The sequence below is a fragment of the Pipistrellus kuhlii genome, unplaced genomic scaffold, assembly GCF_014108245.1.
Source record: "Pipistrellus kuhlii isolate mPipKuh1 unplaced genomic scaffold, mPipKuh1.p scaffold_m20_p_23, whole genome shotgun sequence".
In the NCBI taxonomy this organism is placed as follows: domain Eukaryota; kingdom Metazoa; phylum Chordata; class Mammalia; order Chiroptera; family Vespertilionidae; genus Pipistrellus; species Pipistrellus kuhlii.
In genome coordinates this window covers 8539817-8547924 of record NW_023425522.1, presented here as the reverse complement: position 1 = coordinate 8547924, position 8108 = coordinate 8539817, and the positions used below count along the sequence as shown (strand labels likewise).

Genomic DNA, 8108 nt, shown 5'->3' with positions numbered 1-8108 from the left:
GAATACCGGGAAGAAGGGCTGCGAACCGTGATTGATGGGGAGATTGGCCAGACCCCGGCCAGAGGGAACCCCTCCCCAGAGGCGCCTGTGGAATGTCCAGAGCTCTGGTCTGGGGGGTGCTACTCCTGGAGCCGCATTCCAGGATAAGGGGGGCGGGCTGGGCGAGGCCGGACGGGGGAGGGGCAGGAAAGAGGCTATAAGGCCGCTGCCCGGGCGGCTGGAGCCAGGCAGGCCATGGCGGATGTCCTCGGGGCGCAGAGACCGGTTCCCAACGGCGGCCCGGAGCCCCGGGACCCGCTGGACTGCTGGGCCTGCGCCGTGCTGGTCACCGCCCAGAACCTGCTGGTGGCCGCCTTCAACCTCCTGTTGCTGGCGCTGGTGCTGGGGACCATCCTGCTGCCGGCGGTCACCATGCTTGGCTTCGGCTTCCTCTGCCACTCGCAGGTGAGCGGGCGCCCCGGGTGTGCGTGTGGGGCCGGGGGCGGGGTTTATGGGCCACAACTTCTTGCCCGGCTGTTGGCGCGGGCCTGACACCCGTCTGCAGTTTCTGCGCTCCCAGGCACCCCCTTGCACGGCGCACCTGCGGGACCCGGGCTTCACGGCCCTGCTGGTCACCGGCTTCCTGCTGCTCGTGCCGCTGCTCGTCCTCGCGCTGGCCAGCTACCGCCGCCTCTGCCTGCGCCTCCACCTCGCCGACTGCCTCGTGCCCTACAGCCGAGCCCTTTACCGGCGCCGGCGCTCCCCGCAGCTGCGGCAAATCCGGGCATCCCAGGCCGTCCCCACATCAGGAAAGGTGTGGGTGTGAGGACCCTCGAGTCAAGAACAACCCCGACGAATGCCCTCTTTTTCAATCCGCCCAAGGACATGAAGCCTGGGGGTCTCCCGACCTGCCCTGCCCCATCCCCACCTGAGCCCCCTTGGCGAACTGCAGCTTCTGTGGACCCAACGTTGGTGAAAACTCGCCACTCCAGAAAACCCCTTCTTTCTACTACCCGTATCTGAATCCTGAATATCCGGGCTGGACCCTGCACCTACACTCCCGCCCCATCCCCCACCTGTGAATAGGACAACGGAACCTCACTGTGCCCTCCTTTCCGGGCAGCTCCTCTAGAATTTACAGGCTGCTGGGGGAGGTCGGAGGGGAAGGAGCGATCACACATTAATAAAGAATTCATGAACTGAACGAGCTTCTTGGATCCTGTGAACAGAGGGGTGGTACAAATACTATCACTACTGCTATGTGCCCAGGAAAAGGAAACGGGAGGGGGGTGTGGCTCCAGTGTGCAGACGGGAGCATCCCCCAGCCTCTAGGCCTTCCCTTATCGCATTAGCCTGTTCTTCCTGACCAGCCCCAGGCTCTGTCCCTGAACCCAAAGTCACCTCCCACCAATAGAGTGGAGAGGGCCTGGACTTTGACGCTTGCCCTGCTCCCCTTGGGGACCCGAGCCCGTTCTCTGACCCCAGCTTAGAGGAACTCAGTGTTGCCAGGCCAGGAAGGGAAACAATGGGCCTTCCGGAGCAGGATGACACCCCCTCCCGCCGCAATTCTGGAGCAGCAGCGTGGGAGGGAAGATGGAGGGGTCCACCCTGGGACCTGTTGGTCCGAAGCGCAGCCTGTCCCCCATGCCGCCCGCGAACCTGAGGTGCTGTGGCACTCCTGGAAGCCTAGTCTGTGGGAAGTGGGACCTCTGTCCGGACATCCCAGTTACACACATACAGGCCACTTGGGTTACAGGTTTAATGAAGTCTAAAAGGCATGCGCGATCATGGTTAGAGATAGGGAGGCCCCGCCAGGCTCTCTCTTTGCACCTCAATGGAAACGATGTGGTGTCCGGGTACCATGGCCAAGCCCAGCACACGGGGTTCCCCAGCAGAGAAGGAATCTGGAAAGGAGGGTCAGAACATCAGGGAGGCAAGCCAGCGTCGGCCCCGCCCCTTTTGAGCCACGACTGCCAGCCTCCCAAAATGAGGGGGCAGCCAGGCTCTAAAGGGGAAATGCCTGAGTGAGGCTCCACCGCATTCCCGGCGGTGCATTCCCCAGCACTGACCCGACGGCTTGAGGAACTCCTGCGCCGAGCCTAGGATAACATTGCAGTCGCGGTCGGTGCAGAGGAAGCAGCCGACCAGCGTCCGTCCATCTGACATACGAATGCGCATGGTCTTGTTGAGCAGCGCCTGCAGCTGCTGCCGGGCGCGCGCAGCCGGCGAGTCCTCGCGCTCTCCGTCTGAGTCCTGCGCGGGCAGGACACGCGCTCAGACCGCGCCGCCGGGGCCGCTGCCCGCCCGCGGAACCACAGCTCCCGACAGCCCGCGGGGCGCTCACGCTAATCCTGGAGGCTGCCGGGAGCTGCAGTCCCCCCCGCCCCATCACCCCCTCCCCCCCATCTTGCTCCCCGACTGCCCCTCAATCTCGGAACCCAAGCCCGCGCTAACCCCAGCGCTGGAACTGCTTTGACGCCGGCTGCAACAGCCATTCTCCTCCCGAAGCAGCATGGTCGGCCCAGCTCCCGCCATTTGTTCCGGGGCCTCCTCCAGGCCCTTCAACTCCCTAAGAACCTTTCGGGTCCGGTGGTCTGAGATCTCGCGAGCTCTGCCGGCACCTTTTCTTTCGCGAGATCACCTCGCCTCTTCGGCTACTGCAGTGATCTCGCGAGCTTCTACTTTCCAGTGCTGTGGCTCACTGAGTTCTATTATGCCGGATGTATTAAGATATCGCGAGAAACTTTACCTCTAATTTTTTTTTTAACATATTTTAAGAACCCTGGAATTTAGCAAGGATTTTTTTTTTTTTTCCAAAATCGCACAATTCCCCCCTTTTTTCTGACTCGCGAGAAAGTCTGTCTTAAATATCCCCTATAGCCCAGGCCACTCCGAATTCTCCCCGGAACTCCTGAGGACATAACTCAAATATTTGAAAGCAGAAATCAAACTACGTTTCCCATGGATCGCCGCTACTCTTTGCCCACCCAGCGTTTGATCTCTGTAGACGGTGGCTGAAAAGGGACAATGGTTTCCATGTCAGCGAATAAACGCTTTGGTCTTAGCTCCAGGATGGGGGAGGCTGTAGTGATGAGCGAGGAAGAAACTTGAAAGGAGCCGGCGACTAATAGAGCAAGAGCCATGCCACGCCGGGGCCTCGTTGCCGGGCCAAACTTTGAGTTTTTCCGGCGTCGGTATTTCACGCCGATTGAGGTGGCTGAACATAACCAACCGGACGACCTCTGGGTGTCTTACCTGGGAAACGTATACAACCTAACGCCGTTGGCACTAGAGCACGTAGGTAAGGGCCACACTGGGGGTCCGCTTCGGGTGTGTTTTGTGGGTGCCTGGTTTTGGGGGCGGCTAGAACTGACGGCGGCTGCCCCTTTCCAGGAGACCTGCTGCTGAAACCCATCTTGGAAGTTGCGGGTCAGGACATCAGCCACTGGTTTGACCCAAAGACCAAGGACGTGAGTTCTGCCTCGTGCTGGGTGTGTGTGTGCGGGTGGGGTGGGAGAGCATTGGAAAATGAGGATGGGGAGGAAAAAGAGGAGCTAGCCAGAGCCCGAGAGGGTGACTGCTCCCATCTCCTCCCCCAAATCCTGCTTCGAAGATCCGAAAGCACATAGATCCGCTGACTGGTGCCCAGAGGTACCGCACCCCCCGGGGCCGCTTTCTGCACGTTCCGCCTCAGCTGCCTCGTTCCGACTGGGCCAACGATTTCGGGAAGCCCTGGTGGCAGGGGTCGCGTTATGAAGTGGGTCGGCTGTCCGCCAAGACTCGGAACATCCGTATCATTAACACACTCACGACGCAAGAGCACACACTGGAGGTGAGAACTGATGCCCCGGGGCAGGTTAGAGGGAACTGGGAATCCCAGCAAATCTCCAAGCAGAGAGATCTTAAGGCCATCAACTCTCCCTAACCCGTGGAAGCTGTATTTTCACCCCCTTTTAGATGCAAGCCAGAAAAGCAGACCACTTAGGTCCCCAGTAGACTCCTTTATAAGGTCAGGGCATCAATTTATGTATCTTAGTGCTGGTGGTCCATGGAAACTCTTACATGCTGTGTTTTGGACAGCAAATGCAATTGGACTCTCAATAGTCTATTGTGGGAATGAAGTTACCAGGCAGTGGCTTGACTTTGACCTGTTAGGCCATCTGTTAGAAGTGGCCGCCACACTGACAGGTCGGTCTTTAGTGCCGTTCATTGCATGCTGGAGCTCCACCTTCATTTCTGGGGCTGTGGAGTATCTGAAACTATCTGCCAAGGGAGGCACTCTGATCCCAGCTCATTTTTGGGGCTCTTGGCCTTTTGCTTGGAATGTGTGTGTGTATGTTCCACCCCGAATTCTGAGAGCGGGATGCTTTTGTGTTCTAGGTGGGGGCCCTAGAATCAATGTGGGAAATCCTACACCGCTACCTCCCCCACAATGCACATGCTGCCAGCTACACATGGAAATACGAAGGGAAGAATTTGAACATGGAATGTACCCTGGAAGAGAACGGGATCCGGGATGAGGAGGAAGAATTTGATATTCTCAATATGGATGATGCACTCCACACACCTGCAATACTGCTCTACTTCAACGATGACCTCACAGAGCTGTAGGAAAGGAGATGTATGCTCATGTAGACTCAAGACACATTTTGAATCTGGCTGTTTCTGTACCTTGTAGGAAAAGAGATGGGGATGGGGTGGGAGAATGCCTGGACCTAGACTTACTTCCTACTCTGGGAATTGACCTGTGGTTCCCATGCCCTTATGAGATATAAAGGTCCAGTTTCACAGGTCCATTATAATTTACTGAGGAAATTAGGGAGAATGTTAGAAGTTAATTTTTTTTAAATGATACGACAAAATATCTTGGACTAAGGAGATGTAGAAGAGGATAGAGTTCAGATAGAACTTTAAAAATATATTTTTATTGATTTCAAAGAAAGGAGAGGGAGAGAGAAACATTAATAATGAGTCATTGATTGGCTGCTTCCTGCATTCCCCCACTGGAGATCAAGGGCACAACCTGGGTATGTGCCCTTGACCAGAACTGAACATAGGACCCTTGGGTCAAAAGGCTACAGCTCTCTTCCCTGAACCAAATCAGCTAGGGCTCAGGTAGAACTTCTTGATAGTAAGAGAAAGAGAAATCCTATACAGGGATGAGGGATGGAACGATTTTTTTTTTTTTCAATGATGGAAATGGGATGGCTGCAGGAAGATGGTATTTACAGAGACAGAAATAGTAAATGTCACCAAAACCGGTTTGGCTCAGTGGTAGAGCGTCAGTCTGCGGACTGAAAGGTCCCAGGTTCGATTCCAGTCAAGGGCATGTACGTTGGTTGCGGGCACATCCCCGGTAGGTGGTGTGCAAGAGGCAGCTGGTCGATGTTTCTCTCTCATCGATGTTTCCAGCTCTCTATCTCTCTTCAATAAAATGTATTTTTTTTAAAAAGTAAATGTCTATCATTGGCCATACAAAACTGGCTAATCTCCCTTCTGAATAGTATTTGCCAGCTGAAACCCAAGGGAAAGAAAGGAAGTGAATGGTTACCAGGTAATTCAGTTTAGATATTATGTGCTTTATACACTGTTTAGTATGACTACCCATTACCACTATTTTACAGATAAATCTTTTGAAGTTTAGCAAGATTTAATAGAACTAAGGCAGACTAGTTAGTGATCCAGGAGGTAAACCTAAGTCTGCCCAAAGTCCATATTCTTTTCCTTGTAAAGGAAATATCTCAATGTTCTAGGCTCATTACGCAATGCCTGTAGGCTTATTGTTCAGTCAGCTGTTTTTTTTCTGCAGCTATTAGCAGAGGTATGCAGAGACAAACAGGAGTTAGTGAGGTTAAGTATCAGCTGAGCAATAGCTATTGAGACTACTTCGTGGTTAATCCCATGGCAAAATTTTCTCCTGCCATTTTCCAGGCAAAGAGGTGGGTATATGCCGGTTCCAGGAAAAACTAGAGTTGGGCCTTTGGAGTGGGCCACTTTGGATGCTGGAGCAAAAGGGAGGCAGATAGCACAGTATGGGCCTGCACCTCTTAGGGAGTGTGAGGGTGCACGGTTGACTTTGCAAGATATTTTTTCTACAATAACAGGCTTGACGGGGATAATGTAAATAGAGGAGCTAATTAAGTCAAAATTCTTGAGGACCAAAAGAGAACAACTAGATTTGGTCCCATTTAACGTTAGCAGGGAAGGAGAATAACAGGTGAATTTCCTGATGGTAACAGGCAAACTATCCCCTTTGTGCATCCTCCTGACATGGGCCCAGAGCAGAAAAAGTGGCCTCTGTGAGACATTGGGTGGGCTGCATAGGAGTTGTGTTGTTTTTTTAAAATATATTTTTATTGACTTTAGAGAGGAAAAGAGAGGGAAAGAAACATCAGTGATGAGTCATTGGCTGCCTCCTACATGCCTCCTTCCTGGGGACTGAGCCCACAACCTGGGCATGTACCCTTGATCAGAATCGAACTCAGGACTCTTCAGTCTGCAGGCTGACCCTCTATCCACTGAGCCAAACAGCTAGGACCATAGGAGTTTTTTGAAGGGCATGGACGAAGGGGAGACGTCTGTATTGGCTTTGGCAGAACCTGAACACAAGGTGAGAATTGAGGGATTCTTTTAGTCCCATGTATTGCAAGAGTCCATGAATTACCAGAATCATTTTGATGTTTAATCAACTCTACAGTTGTTTTGTGTGCATCTTGTTTGTCCAGTTAAATCCTAAACTCTTTGAGAACCATGTGCATCCTCAGGACTAAGCCTATGGGATCTGTGCCTCTTCCAGAGTCTCCTACTTTTCAAGACCTGTTGCCAAACACACATCTCTCTCTCTCCTCACACATCCAATCACTCTCCAAGTAGACTATAACTTCTAAATATCTCTGGAATCCATCTTTTTTCCAAGCTATCATCACCTCTGTGTTAAATTACCGATATAATTGGCTGGCTGGCTGCTAGATTGTATCTCATTAAAGCATTAATCATGTCCCAACTTGTTTCTTGCTGTATTCCAAGTGTTAGGCACACAGTTGCTGCTCAATAAATTTTGATTGAATGAACTCAAATGTTAAGTGAATTCATTTGTTTATATTAACCAATGTATGGGATGTTGTGTCTTAGGAGACAAGGTGAGACCAAGAAATAGGATGTCTGGATCCTGTGCCATAGTCTCTATCCACAGGTCTCTCTCTCCTTGCTCTCCATAGATCCAAGACCAAAAATTATCCCATGAGGTTCTTCCTCTCAAAGATTTTTGGAGCAATCTGTCATTTCCCCATTTGGCCACTAGGTGGCTGCAACTGCCTACAAAGTCAGGGAGGGGACTAGAGGAGGGAAAACACTTTCAAATTCTAGAGGTTAGGATTAAAGATGGCCCCTTTGAAATTTATAGGTGGGAGGGAAGGATCTGAAAAAAAGGAAGAACTACAAGGCCATTATTCTATTAGCAATATGTTTGTTCCTGTTTTTAGTTTTCCCTGCAGGCACCCGCCAGGAAAGGAATGTAGTCTGAGAAAAAACTCAGCCCGGACCTGCCGAGGTACAGGTCCCATTCCTGGCCAGGGGCGTCTTGTCAAGGGCCTGGGCCTGGGTCAGGACATGCAGAAAGCAACACCAGATGTTCCTCTCCCCTCACCGCCGCCCCTTCCCACTCTTTCTAAAGGTCAATGGGAAAGATATCCTGGGGTTGAGAATGAACAAAACAAAAAAAATTTAATTAATGTTTAAAAAATCATGGGAAAAGCAGAAGATCTGATTACAGGTGTGGGTGTGTGTGGGGTGAGGCATGGAGCTACGGAAGGAATAAAGAAGGAATAAAGAAGGAATAAAGGTTTTTAAGATAACAGAGGACATTTATTTATTAATATTGACTGTTTGGGGTAGAGGGCTATAAAGCTTTCCACTGGGCACTACTTTGTTTCCTAAATATCCAAGACTGGATATTTGTATGAAGAATATGTAAATAATGCCTTGGCCTAAAACTTATAAACAGAACATGAGTGTAGGATCTCTTTTGTTCTGGAGGGAAGTGGGGTGGCAGAATATTGAAAGCTGCCTTTTCACAGTAAATCATAGCAGCTTCAAAGGACTCAATTGGCAAATATTCAAATATTTTCCCA

The 8108-nt window shown here is 51.5% G+C and overlaps 3 protein-coding genes across 3 annotated transcripts; 2 read left to right on the top strand and 1 right to left on the bottom strand.

The window, feature by feature from the left end:
- Positions 1–95: 95 nt before the first annotated feature.
- TMEM88 (transmembrane protein 88) lies at positions 96–1183 on the top strand. The gene is made up of 2 exons (XM_036452113.2): positions 96–444; positions 545–1183. Exons 1-2 carry the CDS (start codon positions 235–237, stop codon positions 803–805), a joined length of 471 nt encoding a protein of 156 aa, XP_036308006.1. The 5' UTR covers positions 96–234; the 3' UTR covers positions 806–1183.
- Positions 1184–1724: 541 nt separating this feature from the next.
- NAA38 (N-alpha-acetyltransferase 38, NatC auxiliary subunit) lies at positions 1725–2570 on the bottom strand. The gene is made up of 3 exons (XM_036452114.2): positions 2434–2570; positions 2049–2232; positions 1725–1883 (listed from the first exon to the last, which is right to left on the bottom strand). Exons 1-3 carry the CDS (start codon positions 2512–2514, stop codon positions 1771–1773), a joined length of 378 nt encoding a protein of 125 aa, XP_036308007.1. The 5' UTR covers positions 2515–2570; the 3' UTR covers positions 1725–1770.
- Positions 2571–2760: 190 nt separating this feature from the next.
- LOC118726852 (cytochrome b5 domain-containing protein 1) lies at positions 2761–4951 on the top strand. The gene is made up of 4 exons (XM_036452112.1): positions 2761–3280; positions 3373–3449; positions 3593–3811; positions 4360–4951. Exons 1-4 carry the CDS (start codon positions 3121–3123, stop codon positions 4588–4590), a joined length of 687 nt encoding a protein of 228 aa, XP_036308005.1. The 5' UTR covers positions 2761–3120; the 3' UTR covers positions 4591–4951.
- Positions 4952–8108: the final 3157 nt, after the last annotated feature.

What these genes read in the sequence shown, in the direction of transcription:
- TMEM88 (XM_036452113.2), top strand. Translation starts at nt 235, where the DNA reads ATGGCGGATGTCCTCGGGGCGCAGAGACCGGTTCCCAACGGCGGCCCG. An exon ending in GCTTCCTCTGCCACTCGCAG is followed by an intron (nt 445 to 544) that starts GTGAGCGGGCGC and finishes ACCCGTCTGCAG; the next exon opens with TTTCTGCGCTCCCAGGCACC.
- NAA38 (XM_036452114.2), bottom strand. Translation starts at nt 2,514, where the DNA reads ATGGCGGGAGCTGGGCCGACCATGCTGCTTCGGGAGGAGAATGGCTGT. An exon ending in AAAGCAGTTCCAGCGCTGGG is followed by an intron (nt 2,233 to 2,433) that starts GTTAGCGCGGGC and finishes CTGCCCGCGCAG; the next exon opens with GACTCAGACGGAGAGCGCGA. An exon ending in GGAGTTCCTCAAGCCGTCGG is followed by an intron (nt 1,884 to 2,048) that starts GTCAGTGCTGGG and finishes CCTCCTTTCCAG; the next exon opens with ATTCCTTCTCTGCTGGGGAA.
- LOC118726852 (XM_036452112.1), top strand. Translation starts at nt 3,121, where the DNA reads ATGCCACGCCGGGGCCTCGTTGCCGGGCCAAACTTTGAGTTTTTCCGG. An exon ending in GTTGGCACTAGAGCACGTAG is followed by an intron (nt 3,281 to 3,372) that starts GTAAGGGCCACA and finishes GCCCCTTTCCAG; the next exon opens with GAGACCTGCTGCTGAAACCC. An exon ending in TTGACCCAAAGACCAAGGAC is followed by an intron (nt 3,450 to 3,592) that starts GTGAGTTCTGCC and finishes CCTGCTTCGAAG; the next exon opens with ATCCGAAAGCACATAGATCC.